Source organism: Grosmannia clavigera (assembly GCF_000143105.1).
Source record: "Grosmannia clavigera kw1407 unplaced genomic scaffold GCSC_179, whole genome shotgun sequence".
Lineage (NCBI taxonomy): Eukaryota > Fungi > Ascomycota > Sordariomycetes > Ophiostomatales > Ophiostomataceae > Leptographium > Leptographium clavigerum.
The window spans coordinates 1,113,349-1,139,279 of NW_014040759.1; the positions used below are offsets into that span (position 1 = coordinate 1,113,349).

A 25,931-nucleotide genomic window follows, 5' to 3' on the forward strand; every position below is an offset into this window, starting at 1 on the left:
ATTTCGCGGGAGGTTCTCGGGAACCGTCGCACGGAAGTGTTGGTTCGGCCGCTCAAGAAGTAGCCACTCCGTAGAGTGCCTTGGGAAGATATTCGTACGAAGTACGGGGCCGCTGTTCAGAAGCGCCTTGCTTTCTCTACTATCTTACAATTTCTGAAAAGCTATGATTCTCCTGCGTTAGCCCAGTGTCCAAGGTAGCAGTTCACAGGCCCAGCCCCTTTATTCCATAAGGTATACTTTAGTAGGATCTAGCTCCATGCGCACACCTTGATTTTCGCTAGATTTCTGCTTTCTCGGATAGACTCAAGACGTTAGAAATTGTGGGGTTCTCGGCTTATACTGGTCAAGATCAGCAGACAGGCCACCGGATACCAGTCTTACATACGGAGTACGTACTCCGTACTGGGTGATCTGTGCTCGATTGCACTAATACTTCGGCGTTCGGGCAACAGGGTCCTTTTGGTATTACCGGCACGCGTGAGTTGCCCAGCTCAGGTTTAGTCTTGGTAGAAAATGAAATCTGATAAACTTTACTAAGATCCATTATAAATACGCTATTTACAGAAAGTAAGTGACAGCCCCTGAGGGAACAACGCCACAGAGTATGCTTTTGAAGGTCAGCAGACCCTCAACTTCAACCGATAGCTACAATAATTGTGAGAATACTCTGTACCGGTAATAAGGCTGTTACGTGTGAACCCGTTGGCCGGGAAAGAGGATTATGTTTTCTAGGAATTAGTAAGAGCCACCGCAGCATACTCTGTACCGGTAATAAGAGTGTTACGCGTGAACCCGTTAGCCAGAAAAGGGGACAATAATTTGTAGGGAAATAGTATCGTAAGAGCTACCGCAGCATACGGAGTACGGTGTACTCCGTACGTCAAAGCATATCGATGCTCACGTTGTCCTACGACGTACGGAGTACGGAGTGCGGAATGAAGAAAAGTGGACATTCTTGCTAGCTTAAGCAGGCAGTAGATGAGCTCCTATACAAGTAAACTGATGGTGATTTACTTCATTTTAGTCTGCAATGGTTTGCGCACACCGACAATTCCTTCCGAATTCCAAAAGGCCTCCCAGTCTTGAATTACACCTTCGGTTTTTCCTCTCAGGGGGATAAGAGGAGCTTTTGCATGAACGCCGTTGTCTCATGTTTGACAGGTCCGCCATTAGCTAGTGCATAAATACGTATCTCGGCATATATGGAACAGTCGAGATCTTTATCTTCCGAACGACAAGTATATATACAGATATTACGGTTGGCCCCTATCTGAGAGCCAAAGTCTCTCTGGTCTGTTGATCAGGCTGTATAGGTCGATGCCTGCAGTCCGGGCCTGACAGGAACTTCAAGGCTTTGAAAGGATGATTATATCGACACGATCCGCGGATCTTACGTGTACTCTCCCTGCTCACTATGCTTCGCATAGTGTGGATTGCTACGATTCTGCCGCTCGGGAGCTTCTCGCGTGCTCGTTGTACTTCCCACTCCCAACGACAACGGCCTCCGGCTTTTCTGTCGACAGCAATGAGCCACGCAAGTCCTTAACCTGTCTTTCCGTCATTGGGGAATATGTGTGGGATCCACTAGGTCCGTGGTCGCATCTAAATGCTTTCCCTTCCAATAGGGAGACGGTCAAAATGATCAATGGTCGTTCTGTAGTAGTAGGGTGATCGTTTCCGTACCGTGCTTGTTGTCGGTTTCCGGTCTGAGCCTAGATGGGCTTGCTTCAAGTTTTTCCCTCTTGAGCAATGCAGTATATACAATCTTATAAGAGAGTGTACTACCCCTTTGGATGCTCTGTTTATGTTGTGTTTGATAGAAGACGGTCCGCAAAGCTTCGCAGTTTCTGCCAAATTCTGGTAATGGTCTGCAAGATAGATGTGATGGATGCCTTGGGTTGAGCTAGCAATTTTTCAGACTAGGATCCCATCAAAGGATACATTGCCTAGAAAGAAACGGCCTACGCACCTTCCACACTGGAGCTGACACGTAGGCAGTACATGTTGCATTGCAGCACACTAAGTAAACGCTCCGCACGAGTAACTTACCATGTCACTCCCTTTACGACGTACAAAGTACACAAATCACTCCGTAGAAACGGCTCTTTAGGACAAGCCACTACAAAGCACTGTAGTATAGTGTGAAGTAGACCTCTCTACTCTGCGGTAAGGTCCATCTGATATAACAAAGCTTGAAGCGAACACAGCTATATTGAAAGAGACCTGTATCATGTAGTCACGTGTGACCAATTGCGATTGCATAGTTATATAAGCTCGCCAGGCGCCCCAAGCCGAGTACAGCAGTTGATGCAAGGCTTTCTGCATGATATATAAATAGAGGCCATTGAATACGCAACATAAATTGCGACGCGTCTGATAAGAGGTATCTCTGTGCGGGAAGTCACTCTGCCAAAGTGATAGTTCGAATCGAGTGCCAAAACAGATACCACAGTCAAGTCAGAAAATGCCAAGTAGGTAGCTATGTTCAGAAGCAAAATTATATGGCAGTCGTTCTACTCTAAATATCAACGGCACAGTTCTGCCGGGAGATCCCAACCAGGATTCTGCTCTGTACAGATGTGATACTCGCCGAGATTAGGTGTGGCGTATCATTTTAAGCTTACAGAGAGCCTTTTGTTGCGCATATCAGCCCCAATCAATCGGAGTGGCCTTGAATTTGACGAAACAATGGCCGTCTAATAATATTGTTTCAGACTTGAGTTAGACCTGAAGATGAATAGTTTGGTTACATCATTAAACCGTCATATGCATCAGTAACAGCTGAAATATTCAGTTGTTATCCAAAAACGCTAGATATTTAAAAAACAGCTTCTGCAATATGTTAAACAAAAAGTCGAACCCGTTAGTAATTCCTTAGATTGCCTAGTGTGGCGATGGATTAGGATTTTGTTGCCTGAAGAGCAGCTTCCTTTGCTTACCATTTTCTTTTCGGGACAAGATGCTAAGTCGGTAAATTTAGATAATGCCACTACAGGCTACCTTCTACACTACTTCTACTTTGCGAGTTACTGTTTCTGTAAGTCTCATTCCTCTCTTAGTCGCGCGTCATGTATGTGCGCTCAAGCATAGCATCCCGGCCAGTCTGCACCGCACGTGACGAGATAGCAGCATGTTTTCGTCTTTATAGCTCTCTTCCACCGACAAATAACTCATCAACCAAGAACGTCACTTTCAAGTTACAAAACTGCATGGCCAATCACCCGACCACCGTGAAAATCATAGTCGCGACTACTACTATCACCAATTGAGCCTCACTGGCCTTTGGGTGAAGTTTGTTGGATCCCAGCCTGCCCCCGGCGACGTGCTTAGCTTAATCACGACGGGGGTGCTTCAAAACGAGGCAATGCGCCGATCTACTAAAACTTTGAGAAAGGCATATTCGGCATACAGAAACAAGAGCTAGAGATAAAGGTATTCACGGCGAGGCATATTCAGCAGTCGGGTTCTAGGATGCTTAGCTTGATGACAAGTGAAACTTCGAAACAGACATTTGACATAACGGAAGTGCCGCCTGGGTTAAACTTAAGCATATAGTCGCGATGTTGTGTATATGTTGTCAAGCGAGTTGCACTTATATGTTCTATTGTTGGTCCCCGTTATGTATCGAATCATACCGTTTTCGTAGATACTGGCTCGGAGCGCATGAGAGATTAAAAGAGAGAAGGTAGAAGTCAGCAGCGAAATGTACGGCTTTTGTGGTGAAGCCTTTTAAAAACTGTAATTATTATAGTCCTTGTGTAAATTGCACTTTAGCATAATCTCCCAACACGGGCCAGGCTTTCCAAAACCAAAACACGGCTCTACAAAGTCCATATGTTCTAGAAGATACCTGTTGTAAGGCATGACTCGTTTCTTACAAGACGCACTGCTACTGCTTCGGCCTATGTCCGCCGAGATCCCCTCTTTACAACTGTCTCCACCCGAATGTCAGGCCCGCATCTAAGCGGTGTCGGCCTGTAGCATCCGCTAGCTGGTTGGTCACCCAGGACGAGTGTGGTGACTGATCTCTGGCTGAGGAGCTAGCCTCTCAATCCGCTGTCGTACTCACCTTCTCTAAAGGCTAGCCTAGACCTCCTCTACAAGCAAACTATGACTAGAATGGAGTCCGGCCTGGCGGTCTGCTCGGGAGGAGCTGCGATGCCGCGAATTCAAGGTGGAGCTCCACATGCTCGATCCATTGTTCTGGGAGAAACAGGACAGCAGAGTGGACAGAACGTGCCGGGTGGAATGCGACCTTCGACGAAGTCGTGCTCTACCGCTTTTTTTATGCATGCACATGGCTCCTCTGTTAGGCCACGATCTGTCTTTTTCCAGCTACATTTGGTGGCTTCCGTTTATTATTGTGCGATGTTTGCGTGGCGCGCGATAGCTGGAAACATGCCGATGCTTCTTTTTCGATTTGTTTTTTCTTTCCCTTTCTTATATCTTTGACCCCCTCTTATTGTCCCTATTTTCCCATTTCCTGTCGCATCGCGTTTATATCCTCCATACCGTTTGGTCCGTTCTTGTTTTAACCTCCTCCACTGCCTCATACCGCCTGTCTCCCCCGTACGCGGTGAAATCGTACAAAAGCCGTCTCGGTGGCTCTTCTACTTCGAGCTCTTTTTTTTTCCGTGCTTCCGACATCTTCTATTTTTGTTCTTGTACGATCTTATACTTATAAACGTTATATTCCTTTTATTGTTACTTTTTCGACATTATAACAGCCTGTTTGGAGAAACAGAAAAGAAAAGAAGACAGCTGAGGAGACGTGTCTGGTCGTAAAGCGCATAACAAGCAATGAAACGAAGGCAAGAGGCGACAGGAAAATAAAAGGGAATTTCCCCAACATGGCGTATCGAGCAAGCCCCAATGACGACGACCGCGGCCATGAAACGAAGGCTACAAATTCGGTCCCTGTCTGTACATCGCACCCTCACAATGGTGCGTTGTCTCTACTCCCTTTTCGAGTTTCTATCTATACACTTACAGCCTGTTGCATCACCCTTTCATACAGACAGTTTTCGAAAGGTAATCAGCCGCATTGATGATCACGATGCCGAGACACGCTGCCGTGAAGAGATGACCGACAACATGGCTGGACAGCCCATCCACGGCCGCAGCTGTGACCGTCCCACAAGACATGATAGCAGTGGAAGAAGCAGCAGCGAAACTCTACCAAACGACAGCGATGATGCCTCGGACCCCGATAACCTTATTGTATCCTGGGAAGATAACGACCGCGAGAACCCGTATAACTGGTCGACGGGGAAAAAGCTCTCCACCCTCACAATATCCCTGTTAATTGTCATCAACAGCAACTTGGGAACGTCCCTGCCGAGCAATGCAGTGTCGTATATTGTGGCCGAATGGCCAATCTCATCGACAATTCAAAAGGTCCTGCCAAATTCAATGTACCTTGTTGGTGAGTAACATTTTACCATTTAATGGGCTGCCTCGTAGCTCGACCTTGACCACATGACTGACAGCACGGCTCCTCCTTATAGGCTACGTGTTTGGTAAGTGCCGTATCGTTCCATATTCTGATCCTGTCCCTGATTGCGCCTATTCTCATGCAATCCCTTAGGCCCGCTTGTGTGGGCTCCTCTAAGCGAGCAGGTGGGCCGCCGGCTCATCATGGTTTTTACCTTTTTTGTCTTCATTGTCTTCACCATGGCGTGTGCACTGGCGCCAAACTGGCCCGTCTTTCTGGTGTTCCGCCTTATCTGCGGCGTCTCCGCCTCCTCACCTGTTGTTCTGGTGGCCGGCGTAATGGCCGACATGTACGGGGACCCGAAGACGCGAGGCCGTGCGGTCGCCGTGTTCTTGGGAACAACCTTGATTGGCTCTCTGACGGGACCCATTGTGTCCGGGTTCTGCGCCCCGGCCATCGGCTGGCGCTGGAGCTTTTGGGTAGCGCTCATCTTTGCCGGCGTCTGTGCGGGACCGCTGCTGCTGATGCCCGAAACATACGGACCCGTGCTTCTCGCCCAGCGGGCAAAAAAGATGCGTCGTGAGGATGGGTTCGACGATAGTTCCGCGTCGGCTCCGAAGCGTCCAGGCCGCCCCGTTGCCCCCCACGAAATCGACCTGGCCGGCCAGTCGTGGCGTGAGCTGGCCAGCGTTGTGCTCACTCGCCCCTTGCGTATGATGTTGGGCGAGCTGATCGTCAGCTGTGTGTGCGCGTACGTGGCGCTGGTATATGCCATCTTCTACATGACCTTCCAGGCCTTTCCTCTCATCTTCGAGGGCATCTACGGCTTCTCTCCCGGAGTGTGCGGCTTGATCTTCTTGCCCATCGGCTCTGGTGCTCTACTGATGGTACCCATCTTTCTTGCATACGACCACTATTTGCAGGTTGCCGTCACCCGCGGTGAAGCCTGGACGCAGCGTGAGGAGTACCGCCGGCTGCCGCTGGCCTGTCTTGGCGGTCCGTTGTTTGTCGTGAGCCTCTTCTGGCTTGGCTGGAGCTCACGCAGCGACGTGTCGTTTGTGGTGCCCATGTTGGCCGGAATTCCCTTTGGTATGGGCTTTTTGCGTGAGTTTTTTTCTCAATGTTTTGCTATGCTTTTATTATTTCTCTCCTGTCCCGTTTGCCATTGTTTTGGCAAGCGCATTCATTTATTGACACTCAGCAGTCATCTTCATGGCATTGACCAACTACATCACTGGTGCGTTTGACTTCCGCTCTGTCCTCATAGTGCTGCCACTAACCTTGCAGATGCATACGAAATATTTGCCGCATCAGCTAATGCCGCCACATCCACGACCCGCTCGCTATTGGCCACTGTACTACCACTTGCTACCACACCACTCTTCACACGCTTAACGATCTCAGGTGCTTGCAGTTTACTCGGCGGTTTGAGCTTGCTCATGTGCGCCATCCCCTTTCTGTTCATCTGGAAGGGCGAGCGCATTCGTGCCGGCAGCCACTTCTGCAATGTGCTGCGTGAGCGCAAGGCCGATATGGAGCGCAAGGTTGAGGAACAGCGTCACAGACAACCCGCACTACAGGGGCCACTAATGAAAATGGAAAAAGTTGCCAGCGCCACGGAGCGAATAACCATGTCTGTGTGAATCCGGAAGAGGCCGGGTGGGCGCAAGCAATCCCACAGACTTTACGGACACAACGGGTGCTGAACAAAGATATTATTTATCGGATTGGGATTCGTTGTTCTAACGTATATTATGAGATATGAAGATCAGGACCATCAAGTTTAAAATAATAGAGGCAAAACGATGCTAAAGGTTGCAAAAAAAGGTATGGCCGGATGACCGACTCAAATTGATGAAGAATTTCTACATACAAGAGACCTTGGCGGTAAGAAGATGGGATATGCTGGGCTGGATATGGCTGAAACGGGAGCCCATCTCGTCTGATAGCCAATGGCGGCATTGTGGCACCAGAGCCACAGCCAGTTATTTGCATTCCGTCGTGTATTGATGTAAGGAGCCATTTTCAGCAGGGCACGGACCAAGACTCTTCGTAAACTGTTCCAGTAAAGCTCTAGAAGACTACGGGGACTATGGAGACAACACAAGCACTTTCGTAGTGACCAGGCTGATTATGGTGGCTTTCACTCTTTCTGCTAACCCACTACGGCCTAGCAGTCTTGGATCGAATCATTCCGAGGTTCCTCATTGTGCGCTAACCCGTTACAACACTTAGATGGAAGGACAAAGCATATGCGCAAGGGGGATCAAAGTATATAGAGAGAGAGGAAAGCGTTTAATTCCTTCCATTTCAAATCAGCCGCATATTAACAGCTTTCAGCGGAGACTATGGCAGCAATAAGTGGTTTCGTCGACTTCAACCCAGACAAAGATATACCGTCTTTGCAAGGCAAAGTTATACTCGTCACAGGAGGTGTGTACCGCACGATCGCTACTGAAAATGACAGATTTCTGATGTGGTATACAAGGCACTGCTGGCATTGGAAAGTGGACTGTAATATCGCTTGCAAAGCATAATCCATCGCACATTTACTTCACTGGACGTAATTCCAGCGCTGCCGAATCTCTAGTTAAAAAGCTAGAAGCTGCTTATCCCAACATCTCTATCACCTTTGTCAAAATGGACTTGTCCTCCCTGGGATGTGTGAAAGCCGCAGCTGCAAGAATCCCACAGGACCGTCTCGATGTTCTTATTTGTAACGGCGGAATTCTAGATGTTACTCCGGCCGTCAGCGTCGACGAGTATGAGATACACATGGCTACAAACCATCTAGGGCACGCCATGCTAATCCGAGAGCTGCTTCCCATTCTCTTACGGACCGCCGATCAACCGGGATCGGACGTGCGTCTGATTGTTTTGAGCTCGACAGGACACGCTTTTCACCCCCAGAACGGTGTTTCTTGGGGGAAGGCGAAGTCGACGCAATCCAAGTTCACCGAATCCATCTACAGATATGGGTGAGTTTCCCTGTCGTACAAAACAAGTGCAAATGGAATTGACAAAGATCCACGCAACAATAACAGCCAGAGCAAGCTTGCAAATTTGGTTTATGCCACTGAGTTCGCTCGACGATATCCTACCATTCTGACTGTCTCAATTCATCCTGGATTCGTGGCTACAGATCTAGTCCACAATGCTGGGATATTGGCAAAGACGTTCATGTATGGCCGCCATTGGCTGAAGGGGATTGTACCGGTGAGCCCAGAACAAGGTTGCTACAACCAGCTTTGGGCTGCCGTAGGTCAAGAACGGGGGAAAATCGTCAACGGTGCTTATTATACACCCATTGGTGTTCTCGGGGAAGTCGCCCCTCTTGGCAAAGACGACCAGTTTGCGATAAAGCTTTGGGACTGGACCAACCAAGTGCTAAATTCTATATAGACTACGAAAAACCACGAATAATCGTCGTTTTAACTATGTAGAGCCAGGCGAGTGTGCACAACCTTGTAAGATAAGATATAGCAAGATCAAAAATCGAATATATGTATGCAGTGTAGACAGACTAGTCTCCGTTTCTTCTATGCAATTGCCCGCTGCCCCAGATAAAAAAAAAAAAAATAAGAGCCTGTAAGCCAGCGCGTCTGGCGTTCTGACAGCGATAAAAGAGGAAATAAGCTTTACTAAGCAGTGAGCGAACATGTACGAAAAGCAAATAACCAAAATGAACCGCCTTGTGTGGTAATACAAATTGAACTCCGTAGTCTAAACTTGCGCCACCTAATCTCGGATCATAAAAAAACAAGCGCAGAGCATGGCCGCTAAAATGATCGTCGTCAAGAGTCCTGCGCCGACCCTATCGCTCGTAGTGATCGCAGAGAGAGTTGTCAACGCCGTTTTGTTGGTTGTTGCCGTGCCGGCTGATGCATCGCCGGTCGAAGTGCCTCCGGTGTTGGTAGTGACAGGGCTCGACACGTTGAACGCATTGACTTGGCTGTAAAAGATGGCAGCGAGGCCAGCCATCTGCTGGCCTACGCCGTTTGTGCCATCCCACGTGGCCCCATCGACCCAGTGCGACCCGCACGCGGTGCCGCTGATGCCCTTGAACCCGTCGGAAGCGGTGGCGGTTCCATCACACTGCAAGGCGGCACTCTTTGCCGAGGCAAGCATAAGCGGATATATCATGTCGTAGGTGAAGCTGGCGGCCTGAATGGTGCCGGCCATCCAGCGCATCAGATAGGTCTTGAACGACAGCTCGTCGGTATCACAGGTGCTCTGGGGCTCGCACGAGGGTTCGTACATGACGCTGTTGTTGAAGAAATACACGCTCGTGCGGTTGACGAGGCCGCGCACGCGGGTCTCCCAGGTCGTCGACCCGTTTGTGTAGTTGTACATGACGGCGGCGCCGTGCATCCAGATGCCGGCGTTGTACGAGAACTGCACCTTATCAATTTGGGTACAGTTGGCGTTGCTGGCGTAGCCGGCGCCGTCATAGACGTTGTAGGAGCTGTCGATAAAGTTCACGTCGACCATCCAGTCATAGATTTTCGTAGCCCAATCAGCATAGGTGGTGTTGCCGGTGTATCTGGCTAGTCGTGCGCCGAGGTTGAAGAAGCAGCCGTTGGCGATGCTGTTTTTGTACGTGTAGCCGTTGTTAAATGTGTAGATCTGCCATCGCAGCCCGCCGCCACAGTTGTCCGCATCCCATCGACCGGCGTACTCGTTAAAGACGGCCTGGGCGAGTTTGAGCCACTGCACGCCGTCGCTTCCGGGATTTTTAAAATTGCGCTCTGCAGCTACCATCGCAGCCATCGCCCAGAATCCCTGGTCGTCGTTTCCCTCGTTCATGGTCTGGTTAGACGGCATATAGTCGTCGTTGTCACCAGCCTGGTGCTGCATGGCCTGGTACGTCACATCGACGTAGCTCTCGTCGCCGGTGTAGGCCCAGTATTCAATCATAGTGTCGAACATCGCGCCAGCCTCCCACCCTAGACATCACAGAATGAGCGTTGACACGAGACAGGAAGGGAAGTTATGGCTGAATTACCCGGGGCCAACCATGGTTCGGCGCGGTGGTGGCTTACAGTAATAGGGATCTGGCAGGTTACCTGGCGTGTCGCCGGTATTGTTGCCGTGATAGTATTTCATCAGCCCGTAGGCAAGCGTAGCCGCTGCATCTTTAATGGAGCCTGTACACTGTCTGTCAGATTGAAGTCCTCGGTCTTTCAAGCATAGAGGGGGGGAGGGAGGGGATGAGGATGCAGGGTGAGGTAGCCACGTACTGGACGATGTCCAATCTACATCAACGGCGGCTGCCGAGTCTATGAGTGTCCAGCCAAGACATAATACTGCCGTTGTTGATAGCCGCATGATACTGGAACATGAGTCGTCAAGATGTTGGATTAGACTCGATGGACGATTTCAGCAAGTGAAAAAAGAAAAAAAGGAGCCAAAAGCAAGCTACATTTAAGGGACTACAAGAAATGGGAGCCCGGCAAGGCGGGCTTTGATCTCCATGTTCCCCATAGTCATTTCGCCGAAGAGGGCCGCGTCGCCATATTTATTCTTCACGACACACGGTACGTGTTGTGTGTAGCGCCTCCTGCTGCGCCCCTTACGGTGGAGGTAACCTAGTCTCCGTCATATAACTGGTCCCACACGACTCGTAAGCCTGTCGTTGAAAAGGAGAGGACAGGCCACCTTTGGTCCCCATTGATTTAGCACCTTCAATCTAGATACAAGTTCCGCGCCATGTCAGGACCAAGCGTCTAAAATCCAGGGCCTAAGTTTTTTCAGTTCAGAGCGAATTTTCTCGAGCAACAGGCTCTTTACGACTACAGGCCAGCGTGCAGTGTGCCATTATTACTTGTATAAGATACCAACCGACATAAGGGCCAATGGAATTGTCGTAGTGCCTTACGTCTCCACAGTCATTTCAGCGGTTTTGACATTAGTTCAGGGACCGGAATACGAGCAATAGCTATTATTAAAGGACATATCCCTGTTTAGCGCTGTAAATTTCACTGGGCCCTGTTCATGCACGTGATAAACGTGCGCCCCTGATTTCTGTACTCCGTGTAATAGGGGCGTTCAGGGGCGTTCCTTCATGCGCAAGATGTACCCCGTACGGAGTACGGAGTATCTTGCTCCGTATGCAGTAAGATTGTGGAATATCAATTCTAGGGCCATTAATGTACTCGTACAGAGCATATGGGGAGTACTCGTTAGAGATCGTAACGAGATGCAAATATATTAGTTGATTACGGAGTACGGAGTACGGAGCATACTTTGTACAGGGTTTTTGTTACAGTCAGGTGCCCCTCACGGCATCGAATTGGTCCGCCCCAGATCTTCACCACTATCCTTCGTGGGCTGGTTTGGCGGCAGAATTGTCGTGTACTACTATGTACGGAGTACTCCGTACTTTGGATACGTTACTCCATCCGTGAACCTTAGGCTTAGTTTCATCACCGAGAGAAGTAGCTGGTCAAATCTGACCGTCAGATGTCGCTTCCTCTTTAGAATGCTCTGTAGCATACTTCTGTTTATACAAACCATCGCTTCCCACCTGAAACTTGATGGAAGGCGATCGTCCCGGCAGCATTGGCGTCATCGAATCGAAGTACAATCAGTTCATCTCAGAACTGCGCATCACAATTATGACCCTAAACCTACGAGTTCTGTGGTGCAAAGGACAACACACGATGTCAGCCTCGTTTCCTTGAAAACCCATTGACTGTGACAGCCTTGTATTAAGTCGTAGTTCCCATATCATCCGCCTCGGAGCTGACTTGAGTCTGAAAGTTGGGATGAACTGGAAAACATTCCGAAAAAAAACGCGAGCAGTTTGATCTCGCTAAACTGAGAGCGAAGGGGACGACGTTAATGTAGTGGGGGCATGGTACGATAAGATCTGGCCTTGATTTGTAGCCATTGCCTATATTGGCTGTTTGATAATAATTGCCTTGTTGTCATTGTCTTCGGTTCAAGTTTTACTCATCGATTTTCTGCAAATGTTGTACATTGTTATGCTGAGTTCTTTGTCTTCAGCAGCCTTGCGTGGGAGATCATAAGACAAGCACAGATCAGAGACAGAGTCGCTTACCACAGCTGGTTGTCAGAGTTCAGGCCCGATCCATAATTGTAATCTTGTGTTGTATCTTGTCACGCCAAGGACTGTCTAGAAAGACGTGGAATCTCTGTAGTAGCAAGTCATCTACTCCGTACGGAGTACTTGAGTGCAAGATTGGCAGGCACCGACAGCACAGCCGTCCCACGGGTCCACATACCTCGACAACGTAATCAACCACTAAGATCCATGCTAGGCATCTCACCTCCAAAACTCTTGCGATGATTTAGTTGGATTCTTGACAAATTGTAAGGAGTCTGTATGAAAGCAGCCGGTGAAAAGGCTCACAGTTCGTGTCTTCTGCGGACAGCATTTCAAGTCATAGAGTCCACGTGCCGACCAAACTATGGCACCATTGGCATGAGCAGCCTTATCAGCCTTTTTGAGCATCTGCTGCAGAATCGTAGACCGTACTCTGTAGTATATTTGCTATAAACAGAGCGCCCGGTTCATTTGCAAAACAGCATTCTAGGCGGTAGTTTGGACATACGGAGTACTGGCTGAAGCATTCAGCGAGTGGGGAAATAGGTTAATACGACGTAGATCAGGTGCGACAGTGGGTCTTTGGTGGTCACAGCGGCTGCTACGGACTAGTCAAATAGGCCGGAAAAAAGAAAGAGCGATGTGCGGGGGACAATTTGGAACAAATCTGGCTGGCAGCCGGGACTTTAGAGCACGAGAAGCGAACCCATACTTTGCCTAATCTTGCTCCTTGTTCTCATGGCCAACCAGCATAACGAGCCATCAATTCGACGATAAAGGTGGGAGTAGAAGGGGCAGTGCAGCGGCCAGCTCTGCGGCCGTCTACCGCAGGGGCTGTGTCGTGGCTCAATGGCTGCCCAGCGGTTGTTACGATTCTTTACGCCCTGTACATCTCTTCCGGGCGCTTCCGCATGCATATCGTCACGCCTATTAAAAAGGCTACGCGCTGTCCAGGTAGTGTGCCATGCACCATCCTGAGAGACAAAGGGTAGCCGAGAGAAGTCTTCATTTGGCACTGAATATCCGCTCATTCATGGCAGAGTTGGCCCTAGCCGTCGTTGGTCTGGCTGTGGCCGTGCCGGCCATAATTGAGCCGACAGTGCGCTCGCTCCGCTTCATTCGCGAGACTCTGCATAAGTACCGTTCAACCGACACGATCCAGGCACGTCTCATCTTGCAGCTCGACCTGCACCTTGTCCAGGTCGAAAACCTGGCCATGTTTATCTACGGTACATCCGGAGACGGTAATGGCCACAGCGGCCTGGTGGCCACACTGGATCCGACGTCACGGGCTGTTCTGGGTCGCGTCATCGACACGCTCAGCCGCCTTCTGGAAGACTTTGCCGAGCAGTTGTCGACGGCGCTCGACATCCGTGGAGGCCGGGTCATCGGGCGGGCACGGCGTCTGGCCTTTGCCTTTCGTGGTCGCAGCGACCCTCTGCAACAACTGCTTCGCGAGTTGGAGTCGTGGGAGCGCAGCTTCAGCAACGTCGTCTTCTCAGCCTGTCTGGCCGCTGGCCGCCGGCTCCCGACTGGACTCGATAGCGTGACCACCACCCCTGTGCGCAGTACCACTGCCCCAGTCTCTCAGTCGCCTCCGCCGGTTTACTCTCCCCTCGAAGCGCCTACTGCACGCCGTCCTATTGCCGAGGATCTCACCGAACTCATCCAGCGCTGCTGTGTCCTGAAGCAGCCCCCAACAAATTCGCCCCCACTGCGTCTCGTCCCCGTGTCCCGGGATGGCTGCGCCCCTGTCCGCCATTCTGGACTGCTCTTCCACAACGGGTTGCCGAGCTCCGACGGTGTACAGGGTGCGCCGCACTTTCTGGAGACGCACCAGCCCGGCTCCGTCATGTCCAACACGGATGAAGAAATCCGTAATATTGCCGCGTTCTTGCGTGGTGCCAACCCCAGACTTGTGGCCTTGCTTCCCTGCCAGGGCTTCTTCGTCGAGACGGAACAGCAGCGGTTCTACAATCCTGACGGCAGCAGCTTTTCCCTGCCTTCCTACAGCACGCGTACACTCCTCTTCAGTGTGCCGCAAGGATTGTCGTCGCCACGCTCGCTGCGCGACGTACTGCTCGAGGCGCGCACGTCGGAAATCAGACACTCGCTGGACGAGCGCGTGGCTCTCATGAAAAAGCTCGCTTCGGCACTGCTCTTTATTCACACAGCTGAACACATCCACAAGAGCATACGGGCAGACAATGTTGTGCTTCTGAGGGAGGCAAGTACCGAGACAGAATCTGAACAAAAAGGATACGGCTTCCTCCCCCGGACGTCGGAAATGGTGATAGGTGAGCCCTTCCTGGTTGGCTTTGACCTCAGCCGGAAGGAGGCCCGCCACTCCGATATGAAGCCGACTGTCGATCTCCATAAAACATACTACCTTCCCGTCGACCGTCAGGGAGCCCCTGTCCGGCGCTACTCCATGCTCGACGATATCTACTCGCTCGGTGTGCTCTTTCTCGAGATTGCTCTGTGGCGGTCGCTTGTAGAGTTCGAGCCGCAGGAGCAACGGCCGGACACATCTGGCCTCCACGTTAACGACGGAGGAGACACATGTGGGAAATGGGTTGGTACTAGCTTGTTACTCGACTGTAATGGACACCCTCTTCGTCCCCAGGCCTTGCACCAGCGTCTCGTCACACTAGCCCGTGAAGACGTCGCACGACGCATGGGTTCTATTGTGGCGGGGCTCGTTGTCGCCTGTCTGATGTGTCTTGATGCCAGCAAGGACGAACATGACAACGAGTGGACTTCATTCGGTCAGCGGGGTGATCTGGCTGACCAAGACGGCATCGTGCTGGGTCAAGCATACATTCGCAAAGTCATCATGGTTTTGGACACGGTGTGTCTATAGATGCCGATTATACATCACAGGGGAGACTTCTGGCTCCCCTTTTGAATTTGTCTATATCTGCTCAAGCAGCAACCACCGTCAGGCTCTCTGGTGTGTCTCCCTGGTGCCTCCAATTGGCCTGCACAAATGGGGGGAGGACTGGGATCCTGTCATAGACTCGCTTCGACACTGGAAATCAGTCAAGGTCAGCAGGAGCAAGGAACACATCTGCCAACGTCAGACTGTTGCCAACAGAGTATTTTCCGGCACTCGTCTCGAGAACCGCTTCTAGCGAGCTGAATTCCAGTGCTCCTGGAACGATATTTTTCATTTTACGCCGTCGGCCTCCGCACGTTTGGCCATCGACTACCAGCCAAAGGCCAACTTCCGATGGCCATGATGTTGACTAGGTCGCGCACCAGGGCACGCTGCAGCGGCCGATCAGAGGGCGGTAAAAGCAGTGTGCTGTCCAGAAAGGCTTCCTCGAAGAACCCGAGAATGCTTACTTCGTACTGACTGTCGAATCAGAAAGTCGGGGCCGTCTGGGCGGTGAACAACAAGAGCTAGTACCGTAGCAGAGGGGTTGTTTCAAGATACATAATGGGGCAAATGTTGCGAGCCATTCAGGAGATTCACTCACTCGAATTTTAGCTTTAATCGCAGCGGCAATGCGGACTCGGACTGCGTACTGCGCTTGGAAGTATGTGTAGAGGATAGGCTCACTGTCTTCAAAACCATAGTTGGCCACATCGTAATACGAACACGCAAGAAGTAGATGGGTAATCATGTATCATGAGCCTGCAATAAAACCAGGCCTGGACCAGCGCATTGACATGTATATTACCTTACTGTCATCAAACTATTTGCGCTTTCATTTGTGCAGCGCTGTCCCTGTGACTTGCACCAGTGATATTTCCGGTCACTGTCGGAACGCTTTCTTTGTTCCGCGGAATCGGTTGGACGCGGCACAGATCTACAGCCGGAATCGGAATCCAGGCCAACTCACATCACCTGGCAAGCTTTAGTGGGAGTTCGCCATGTAAAGTAACGGGAAGCTCTGTACGAAGCATTCGTATGTACTTTCTTCCATGTGATCAGCGCTCAACCCGGAGAGCCGTTCTTCTGGTCTGTCTGTCCGCTTCTTCTGCCTATTACCCAACCTCGAGTTCTAAAAAAAACACGTCGTAGACAAACACAATGGCAGGCGAGTCGTGGCTGGACATTCCAGCAGAGTCGGGCTTCTCGCTAGACAACATCCCCTTTGGCATCATCAGCCATGCCGGCAGCAAACAACCCCATGCGGCTGTGGCTATTGGCAGCCATGTCCTCGACTTGAAGCTCTTTTCTGACGGTGGAGGCTTCTCTGGCCTGCCTGAGGCGGCACCCAAAATCCTGCAGAGCTTTTCTGAGACGACACTCAACTTCGCCGAGCTGGGGCGTCCTCTGCACAACAAGGTGCGAGAGTACCTCGGCCTCGTCCTCGCCCTTGACACGCCCTTCGCCCGACTTTTGAGGGACAACGCCTCCCTTCGCAGTGCCAGCCTTGTTCCCCTGTCGCATGTCGAGACACACTTGCCGCTGAAAGTCGGCGATTACACCGACTTCTATGTCGGCAAAAACCACGCCTACAATGTTGGCGTCCTTTTCCGCGGCTCTGACAACGCGCTGCAGCCCAATTACTCACACCTGCCGGTCGGCTACCACGGAAGGGCTTCCTCGATTATTGTCTCGGGAACCCCCTTGCGGCGGCCCTGGGGTCAGATTCTTGATGCCAGCAAAGCACCCATCCACCAACCCAGCAGGCGTCTCGACATCGAGCTCGAGCTGGGCGCTTTTGTCTGCAGGAGCAACGCACTCGGCTCACCTGTGCCCATCACCGAAGCCGAGAAGTACATATTCGGCTACGTGCTGCTGAATGACTGGTCTGCTCGCGACATCCAGGCCTGGGAGTACGTCCCGCTCGGCCCGTTTAATGCCAAGAACTTTGCCAGCACCATCAGCGCCTGGGTCGTGCTGGCTGATGCGTTGGAGCCGTTCCGGACTGAGGGCATCAAGAACGACCACAAAGTGCTTCCCTATCTTCAAAATCCGACTACGCGCGGCGTTTTTGATATCAACCTGGAGGTCAGCCTGAACAGTAGGTCTCCTGTGCAAGCCCTGTTGGGGGAGGTCTGCTTCGCTAATCCGCTGCGCAGCCGAGACATCCAGTGAGCCATCGGTTCTCACACGCTCCAATGGAAAGTATCTGCTCTGGTCCTTCCCACAGATGGTCGTACACCACACGGCTGGAGGTTGTCCTCTGAACCCGGGTGACCTCATCGGTTCGGGCACAATCAGCGGGCCAGACAGCGGTACGCAGGGCAGCCTTCTCGAAATCACCAGTGGGGGCTCCAAGCCCGTCATTCTCTCGGGAGGCGAGAGCCGCACGTTTCTTGCCGACGGCGATGAGGTCGTGTTTCGGGGATGGTGTGAACGCCCTGGTATCGGCAGGGTTGGCTTCGGAGAGTGCAGAGGCCGTATTTTAGCGCCTTGGCCGTCTGGCTACAGCGTGTAGTCGCCGAGTGGAAGAACCGTTACGACTTGAATTACTGTATTCGGTAAATAAAAGACACGCGATATGAGCTCCGTCAAACACACACTGAATTTTCCTACTCAAATGCGTGCTCTTCTTGCATGCTGTGTATGAGTGTGAGCAAATTGAGTCTTGTTGCTTTATAATTGGCCGGCTTCGTCGTGAGAATCCAAAGGCTCTCTTCCTGCCAGGTCATTGAAAACATTTAACACTGTAACTTCGACGAGCATACATTATTTTGCGTACCAGAGTTAAAACTACCAATTGCTATAAAACGTCTTCCAATGGCATGTACCTATTGCAGCTCGCGTGTTCTAGCCTCTGCCGCAGCAATCCACTCGTCCAGTTGAGCCTTGTTTCTTGGCTTGAAGCGGATCTTGAAAGGCCGAGGGTCAGTCGTCAGCGAGGTCGGATTAATGCTGCACTCGATGGGATCGATTTTGGGTGCATCGGCTGGGTCACCGCTCGGCAGGATCTCGAATGCCGTAATCAACCGGATGAAGGCCGTGTACAGCTCGCGGTTAGCCAGGTGGGAGCCGGCGCACATGCGCGAGCCGGCGCCGTAGGCGTAGTGTGGCGTGCCTGACTCGTTGTCGTCTAGGAAGCGCTCCGGAATAAATCTCTTGGGCTCTTTGAAGCGAGTCTCATCATAATTAGCGGCATAGGCATTCTGCAAACATAATTTTTGTTATTAGTCGGAGAAATACCACCCATGGGGCTATGAATCTGACCATGTAAAAAGTTGTGCCAGCTGGAATGACAGCGGTTTCGTACGGGATGTCCTTGACACTGGTGCGTGGCAAACATATCGGGATAACGGTCCAGAAGCGCAGTGTTTCCTTCACAAAAGCAGTGACATAGGGCACCTTCTCCTCGACAAGACACTTTTCCCAGCAGTCGCCATTTGGGTAGACCTCCTCAATCGCCCGGAGTGCTGCCTTCTGTATTTCCTGTCCATGCTCGGTAGAGATGTATGCCAGTCCCATTATCAAATTGCCTGGCACGGTGTCGAGGCCGGCAGAGACCATAGTTAAGCAAATTGACTTGATTTCGGCTTCGTTGAGTTTTGCCTCTGGGTTTTTCAGGATGGTACCGGTGATGCAGGGCTTGTCAGTGCTGCTAGCGATGCGCTGCTTGAGGCCATCGAGCAGGAGGGCCAGGTAGCGGTCGCGGCGCAGACGGTAATCCTCGGCTGAAGAGTTTTGGCGGTTGGCAATGCGCAGAAGCGGCACGTAGTCCTGCCAGTTATTGCTGGTGGATCGGAAATTGGAGATCTCGCGCTCGACATGGGTGATTTCGCGTAGCAGCTCGCTTTCAACGGTGCCGTCGATGCGAAACCCGTAGTTGAGTGTCAAAGACGTGTTGAGGGCAAATCGGGCGAAGTAAGGGCTGGGATCGACCTCGCGGCTGCCGTTGTTGCAGTCCGTGAGCAGCTCCTTTATGCTCACAGTTGACTCAAGGTCGATGATGGGCATGTAGGACTGTACAGCTGGTCGGTTGAGAGCGGTGCCGGCAGCTTTGCGTCGGGCCTTGCAAGATTTGTCCCAGGGTGAGGTGCCTATGGTGAAGCCCTGTGAGGAGGAGACGACGGAGTGGAAGGTATGGAAGGTGGGACGCGAAATTAGCGCGGGCTGGTGCTTGATCCAAAAGTACTTGACTGTCTCGTACGTGTTGACGTAGACAATCCGCTGCATAGCCATGTCAGAGATGCTAATGCACACACAAGATGCATCTTTCAAAGGGTGCTTACCCGGTTGCCCAGACGGGTCTGAAAAACCGGCCCGTACCTAACTGCCCAAGCCTTAGCGACGCGAGCATGGTCTGTGCCGAGTTGGATTAGGTTGCCAAAGATGGGGATTCCGGGAATCTCAGGCAGGTTCTTGATCTTAGGCGTCTCCGTCCTGTTGAAGAAGTGGGCAAGGACATAGACGGCCAGCAGGAGGCCGGCAGCCACAAGTTCGTGAGACATGTTTTCGTGTTTGAGCTGGTGACGCAGTAGAAGAAGTCAAGGCGCATATAGTGTAGACGGTGAGCCCAGGCCGCTCATTTATATGGCTGGTCTACCACTTCTCTTTCCAATCGTATATTGCTTAATATGCCCTTGGCGTAGGACAAAGGGCCCGAAAGAGTGCCCCGGCCATAAAGAGGACCTCCACTGCGTATCCGGGAAGCTCTCATTGGCTGCTGATGTTGTGCGGTATCTGCTGATGGATGGATGTTGTAGACGAGTGGATTCGCAAGCTCTGGTTGGCTTTCGATTCCAAGTTCCGAATCCGAATCCGATCCCACTTCCAGCTCCATTTCCGGCAGTTGCTCCATGCGTCGTCACTTCCCCACGGGGAGCGGCAAACAGCGGGACAGCGCGGTCCGGCCAATAGGCCAAGGGCGGGGGTGTTACTGACTCAGTAATAGTGCCCTCCTCAGACACTGTCTGCGCACCGCAATGCGGAATGATATAAACGGATTGCAGCACATGTGCCATAGCTCCCACTACCAGACCATAGCTACGAGAGAGCCGAGTAGCGAGACAATTTTCACACGAGCAAGACCAAACTACACTGCAAAATGCCGTGGACCGAGTTTAGCTTCCCAGAGAAGTATGAGTACCAGAACGGCTTCGGCTCATATCACGAGTGAGTGATGGCGGGCTGAGCTTGGAGAGGAGCCACAGGACATCGTGTCGACAGTCGAGCTGATTGATGGCAACAGGACCGAGGCCGTGACGGGCGCGCTGCCGGTGGGTGCCAACTCGCCGCAACAGGCGCCGTACGGGTTGTACGCCGAAAAGTTGTCGGGCACGGCCTTCACGGCGCCTCGGGCCAGCAACCTGCAGTCATGGCTGTACCGGATCCTGCCGTCGGCGGCCCACCGGCCGTTTGTGCTGTCAACGAAGCAGCTGGCAAGCTTCAGCGCGCGCGGCGAGCCGCAGCTGACCAACGTGCCGAATCAGCTCCGATGGAACCCATTTGACATTGACGGCGAGTGCGACTTTCTGGGTGGCCTGCAGCTGGTTGGTGGTGCCGGCAGCGCGGCACTCAAGACCGGTCTGGCCATCTATGTATACGGGGCCGGCCGCAGCATGGCGCCAGGTCACGCCTTTCACTCGGCCGACGGAGACCTGCTCCTGGTGGCCCAGAAAGGCGTGCTCGACATTCGCACCGAGCTCGGTCATCTGCTCCTGCGGCCACATGAGATTGTCATCGTTCCGCGCGGCATCCGCTTCCGCGTCGACCTGCCTGTCGGTTCCAGTCGCGGCTATGTCCTCGAGCTCTTCCAGGGCCACTTCCAGCTGCCCGAGTTGGGGCCCATCGGTTCCAACGGGCTGGCCAACGCCCGCGACTTCCAGACACCCGTGGCTAGCTACGAAGACGAGGATGCCAATGACAACAACAACATCAGCTGGACCATCACCGCCAAATTCGACGGTCGCCTCTTTGATGCCGCCCAGGACCACACGCCCTTTGATGTCGTAGCCTGGCACGGAAATTACGCACCCTACAAGTACGACCTGGGCCGTTTTAACACCATTGGCAGCATCAGCTTCGACCATCCAGACCCCAGCATCTTCACCGTTCTGACGGCGCCAAGTCCTGTCGCCGGCACTGCCGTCACCGACTTTGTCATTTTTCCGCCGCGCTGGCTTGTGGCCGAAGGCACCTTCCGCCCTCCCTGGTACCACCGCAACACCATGTCCGAGTTTATGGGACTCATCTCTGGTGAGTACGATGCCAAGGCTGGCGGAAAAGGCGGCTTCCAGCCCGGCGGCGCCTCGCTTCACAACGTCATGGGCTCGCACGGCCCGGACATCCAAACATTTGAACGCGCCTCATCTGCCACTCTAGCACCCCATAAGGTTGGCGCTGGCAGCATGGCGTTCATGTTCGAGAGCTCACTGATGCTTGGCGCCACTGACTGGGCCCTGACGAACTGCGAAAAGGTCCAGGAGCTGTATAACGAGCACAGCTGGGGCAGCCTCATAAGGCACTTTACGCCTCCAGTATCCGAGGCTCGCCGGACGTAGGTAAACCGACGGAACGGGTGGTAGAACATGCAGTGCAGGATCGAGAAGGGAGAAGGACAACACCTATTAGACCCGATATTCCATTTTGAGCAATTCTTTTGTAACCAAACGTTTTCCACAAGAATGGAGACACAGATTGTCCCTGCGAAGTACTTCGTACGGAGTACGTGAATTTGATACCGCTGGAAAGCATTGTTTGCGACCAATAAAGCTCTAATTCACGCCCTGGTAATTACCCCATTGACCTACGACGTACGGAGTAGTTGGTTAGACTGCCTAGCGTGTCACGGGTCCCCGGAACACCCCCGCACTTGTCAACCTCGCCTCATTCTCGAAGAAGAGAGCAAGACGCACGATGCGGTCTCTACAACCTCATTTATTTCTGCCCTCGAAACTTGCACAAAGCCAATGTATACCAGCTCCAACACACTCCTAGCTGCACCATGCAATTCCCGAAAGCGACGATTTCCATATACAACCGTTGCCTGGTGTGTCTTGTTCCTCAGGAGTCGCCCTCCAGAAAGAAATTGTGACACTCTGATGGCTGATATCTGCTCTCAATTCCAGCGATAACTGCAAGAGACGTAAGACAAAATGCAGCGGTGAACACCCCTGCCAGGGCTGCTGTGGTATCAATGCACTCTGCGTTTACAAACGCACGACGCGTTTTCAATCGGGCAGTCGCGGCTTTTCTTCTGGCCTACAGCCTTCTCGGCTGTCTCAATTGTCTGCAATGTCAGATGATGGCTCTTTCAATACAGGCCAGCGAAAGGCGGTATCTTCCAAAATCACTCCGGCATATGAGTTGGCTAACTCAGATCACTATCTGGGCGTCGCACGACGGCACCTGACCGCCTCAATTTCCGAGCACGAGAAGATACGACAGTTTTCTTGTAGTCCGGCCGTCGACGGGCCAAAGGAGCTTCAGAAACTCGTCAACCACCGTCTCCACGGCTCCCCCGGTGGTGTTCTGGCAGCTCTAAGTGAAGAATGCTGGGCTGATATCCTTTACACCTACGACGAGGAGATCGGCCTCCAGTATCCTTTCCTCGATATAGCTGACCTACAGAGGGACATCAGCCAGGCAGTTCACCAGAGGGCAGACGGATACTTTTCCCAGCACGATCAAATATCCGACATTGCCACGCTCATCCTCGCCGTCGTCGCCATCTTCACCGATTCTGACTCGGCAGAAATATCCAACGCCTTGGTGCAGAACATATTTACGGATGCCATTGCAAGAACACATCTCGCCGGCGGCGACAGGCAAAGCCTTTCCTTGCTGACCCTCACAGTATGTCTGTCCGCCATCCCATACGTCTTTTTGACCGAGTCTCCTCGTCGCTACTAATTACCATGTCCAACACCATCAGAGCATTTACTTCTTCCTGACCGACAGAGAGATTCTAGCTTGGAGGGGCATCGGTACTGTTTCGCGGCTGCTTCAAGAGCTTCGGGGCCACAGAAACGACGATCTGCCACATATGGCAACGTCGGCCTCTCCCAAAGCGGACGACAATGTGAGCGAGAAGATGTACTGGACTGTCTACACCCTGGACCGGCGGTGGAGCTTTGGCACCGGTCTGCCCTTTTCTATTCAGGATACAGACGTCCGCCACTATCCCCAGTTCTCGGACGACTCGCTGTCCGCTCTCTACCTGGAGCACATGGTGATATACTGCGGCATCACGTCCGAGGTACGCCGGTGGTGTCTTGATGCTCCCCTGGCTGCAGCCGCCACGGCAAACTCTATGTGCGACCTCCTCTGCTTCCGCGTGATCATGTGGCAGCGTAACTTGCCCGCAAAGCTGCAGTTTCGCGGCCTCCAGGACGCATTCGATGCGGCCAAGGAGAGCCGTGGCACTTACAAGATCCGCCTGACCCTCTATCTGCGCGCAAACCAGATGCGCACTGTCATCTACCGCAAAGCGGCTGTGCGGCCCGGCACAAGGGATTTTGACCCCTCTCACGCCAACATCATGGCTGCCACCGCACAAGACACCGTCCGCATCCTTGATAGCCTCGCGCGCAGCACTAACATCTACCAGACGCAGCAGAAGACTTTTAACCACTTCCTCGAGACCGCCCTTTCGTCCCTGCTACTGGTTCTTTGTTGTTCTGTTGACCCCGAAAATCGTTCCTGTTTGGATGAGGTGTTTACCGCCTTGGAGCTGGTCCGCCAGCTCTCCACAAGATCATCTGTCTCACGGCGACTACAGGACAAGCTGCAGACGTTCCAAGCCGTCGTGACCAGTCTGCAAGCCGAGATGCAACACGCCGGAACCGTCGACATTAGCTGTGGCAGTGCAAACGCTTCACCAGGGCCGACAGCCTCTGCATCTGTGTCTGGAGACCTCGATCCCGTCGCCTCTTTTCGTGGACCGCTTGCCAACGGCTTTTCCGTCCCGGTCCAGCCCGTCTTGCCCCTGCAAACGACAGCAGCATGTTGTACGCTGCCAACTGTCTCCGCTGGCATAGAAACCCCGTCACCAATAGTACCAGCGAACATGACTTTGCCGTTGCACTTTGTAGGCAGCTCGTCAGCGGACTGCGAGACTAGCAATGTCCCTCTCTTTCGATGTCCAGAGTTGACCGACTACCTGATGGGATTCAACAGTAGCCTTTTTATCTAACAACCAAAGCACCGTAAAAATAGGCTTCAACCTATCGAGTTATAGCTAGGCAGTGAAATTGTCAAAGCCACTACCGGAGAGTAGCTCAAAATAACTTTGCCCTATTCCCTCTTTTTGAACAGTGACTATGAAGTTACAATATACGGTCCATGACGCCGCGGCCTGCATATATCAGGCACATCATGGGAACTTCACCACGATCCATCCTGCTGATTCTACAGTACAGTTATATGTCTTGATGCGGTTCTTGAGGCCATATTGATATGCTTCGGCTCCCATGATATACGGACTTGACCGTACATCGTCTTTCTGTTGCGATAGGCCTGGTATTAGCCTCCGAAGCAACATAGAAATGCACATCCACAAAGGACGACTTGAATTAAAATTGGAAGGGAAATGGCGATGTATCAGAACGGTTAAGTTTTAATCAAGCAAAAACACAATGGTCCTTGTCAGGTACAATCATAGCGAAAAAGACATCATAAAAGCCAGGGTTCGAGAACAAGGGGTTGTGGCAGCAGTAACGGGGTATTGACTTACCAAAGACTTGAAGAAAAAGTCCAATTAACGAGAAGCTTCAAGCATGTGCTCATGATGGTAGACGCTGCTTGCAAGGTTTCCTATGCCGGCATCCGGCAGAGACCAGCTCATATCAAGCAATTGATTACAGTTCAGAGTCGTTCTTCAGGACGCTTCATCCTGGTTGCTGATCCCACTCCGCCAAAAGCAGACAAGACGCTGTCAACAACCGCCTTCGCCATACCCTGGCCTCGCTTGCCTTCAGTACTCTCGCCAAAGCTATTTGCTGGCTGATCCCCGCTGCCCATGGTAGGAAGTACATTGTCACTCGCCGACAGACTGACAAACAATGCGAAAGGAACCATCCAGACACAGAGGCCGAAGTATGAGGCGATTTCTGTGAAGGTCGGCGCGTCCGCTGGCGAGTCATAGTAGGACGACATGTTTTTGTACAGGTTTTGCTGGTAGTGAGAGAAATATTGGAACCACACGTAATGGTTGATCAGCACCAAAACTGTATGGTTACAGGCGCGTCAGAACAACGTGAACACATGATAAGAAAGCAAAGGACGGAATCCTCTGCATACCACATGAAGTTATGAACAGCGGATCTGCGAGCTGTACATAGGGAAACCTCCGCATGTTTCCCAAATAAACGGCATGTGAGAATATCCCCAGAGCCGTTTGCCAGAAGGGAAAACCATCGATAAGGCACAATATGAGTTGTAAGCCCACGATGGAGTAAATAAGGCGGGTCAAAAAGCGCTTTGCCATGACCGTGTGCTCTTCCACCAGCTCCGACAGGTAATAGAGCCCCGACGCTGTGTCCTTGAATTAGATA

General features: G+C 52.0%; 8 protein-coding genes across 8 annotated transcripts; 5 read left to right on the plus strand and 3 right to left on the minus strand.

Annotated features, from left to right (window-relative positions):
• Nucleotides 1-4,872: 4,872 nt before the first annotated feature.
• On the plus strand, nucleotides 4,873-7,077 carry CMQ_145 (major facilitator superfamily transporter multidrug resistance; the record flags this gene model as incomplete). The annotated part of the gene is made up of 5 exons (XM_014313767.1): nucleotides 4,873-5,425; nucleotides 5,508-5,519; nucleotides 5,588-6,538; nucleotides 6,639-6,671; nucleotides 6,722-7,077. The coding sequence occupies 5 exons, from the start codon at nucleotides 4,873-4,875 to the stop codon at nucleotides 7,075-7,077; spliced, it is 1,905 nt and encodes a 634-aa protein (XP_014169242.1).
• Nucleotides 7,078-9,172: 2,095 nt separating this feature from the next.
• Nucleotides 9,173-10,762, minus strand: CMQ_194 (cell wall glycosyl hydrolase; the record flags this gene model as incomplete). The annotated part of the gene is made up of 3 exons (XM_014313816.1): nucleotides 9,173-10,380; nucleotides 10,477-10,581; nucleotides 10,675-10,762. The coding sequence occupies 3 exons, from the start codon at nucleotides 10,760-10,762 to the stop codon at nucleotides 9,173-9,175; spliced, it is 1,401 nt and encodes a 466-aa protein (XP_014169291.1).
• A 2,774-nt stretch (nucleotides 10,763-13,536) lies between these two features.
• CMQ_199 (het-s domain containing protein) lies at nucleotides 13,537-15,637 on the plus strand (the record flags this gene model as incomplete). Its single annotated transcript, XM_014313821.1, has 3 exons — nucleotides 13,537-15,078; nucleotides 15,130-15,354; nucleotides 15,449-15,637. 3 exons carry the CDS (start codon nucleotides 13,537-13,539, stop codon nucleotides 15,635-15,637), a joined length of 1,956 nt encoding a protein of 651 aa, XP_014169296.1.
• A 905-nt stretch (nucleotides 15,638-16,542) lies between these two features.
• On the plus strand, nucleotides 16,543-17,899 carry CMQ_272 (fumarylacetoacetate hydrolase family protein; the record flags this gene model as incomplete). The annotated part of the gene is made up of 2 exons (XM_014313894.1): nucleotides 16,543-17,482; nucleotides 17,541-17,899. The coding sequence occupies 2 exons, from the start codon at nucleotides 16,543-16,545 to the stop codon at nucleotides 17,897-17,899; spliced, it is 1,299 nt and encodes a 432-aa protein (XP_014169369.1).
• Nucleotides 17,900-18,212: 313 nt separating this feature from the next.
• On the minus strand, nucleotides 18,213-19,886 carry CMQ_169 (cytochrome p450 phenylacetate 2-monooxygenase; the record flags this gene model as incomplete). Its single annotated transcript, XM_014313791.1, has 3 exons — nucleotides 18,213-18,587; nucleotides 18,649-19,605; nucleotides 19,668-19,886. 3 exons carry the CDS (start codon nucleotides 19,884-19,886, stop codon nucleotides 18,213-18,215), a joined length of 1,551 nt encoding a protein of 516 aa, XP_014169266.1.
• Nucleotides 19,887-20,482: 596 nt separating this feature from the next.
• CMQ_21 (homogentisate-dioxygenase) lies at nucleotides 20,483-21,938 on the plus strand (the record flags this gene model as incomplete). Its single annotated transcript, XM_014313960.1, has 2 exons — nucleotides 20,483-20,550; nucleotides 20,627-21,938. The coding sequence occupies 2 exons, from the start codon at nucleotides 20,483-20,485 to the stop codon at nucleotides 21,936-21,938; spliced, it is 1,380 nt and encodes a 459-aa protein (XP_014169435.1).
• A 733-nt stretch (nucleotides 21,939-22,671) lies between these two features.
• Nucleotides 22,672-24,571, plus strand: CMQ_114 (fungal specific transcription factor domain containing protein; the record flags this gene model as incomplete). The annotated part of the gene is made up of 3 exons (XM_014313736.1): nucleotides 22,672-23,232; nucleotides 23,312-24,386; nucleotides 24,471-24,571. 3 exons carry the CDS (start codon nucleotides 22,672-22,674, stop codon nucleotides 24,569-24,571), a joined length of 1,737 nt encoding a protein of 578 aa, XP_014169211.1.
• Nucleotides 24,572-25,242: 671 nt separating this feature from the next.
• Nucleotides 25,243-25,533, minus strand: CMQ_261 (transmembrane adaptor erv26; the record flags this gene model as incomplete). The annotated part of the gene is made up of 1 exon (XM_014313883.1): nucleotides 25,243-25,533. One exon carries the CDS (start codon nucleotides 25,531-25,533, stop codon nucleotides 25,243-25,245), a length of 291 nt encoding a protein of 96 aa, XP_014169358.1.
• Between the last annotated feature and the right edge of the window lie 398 nt (nucleotides 25,534-25,931).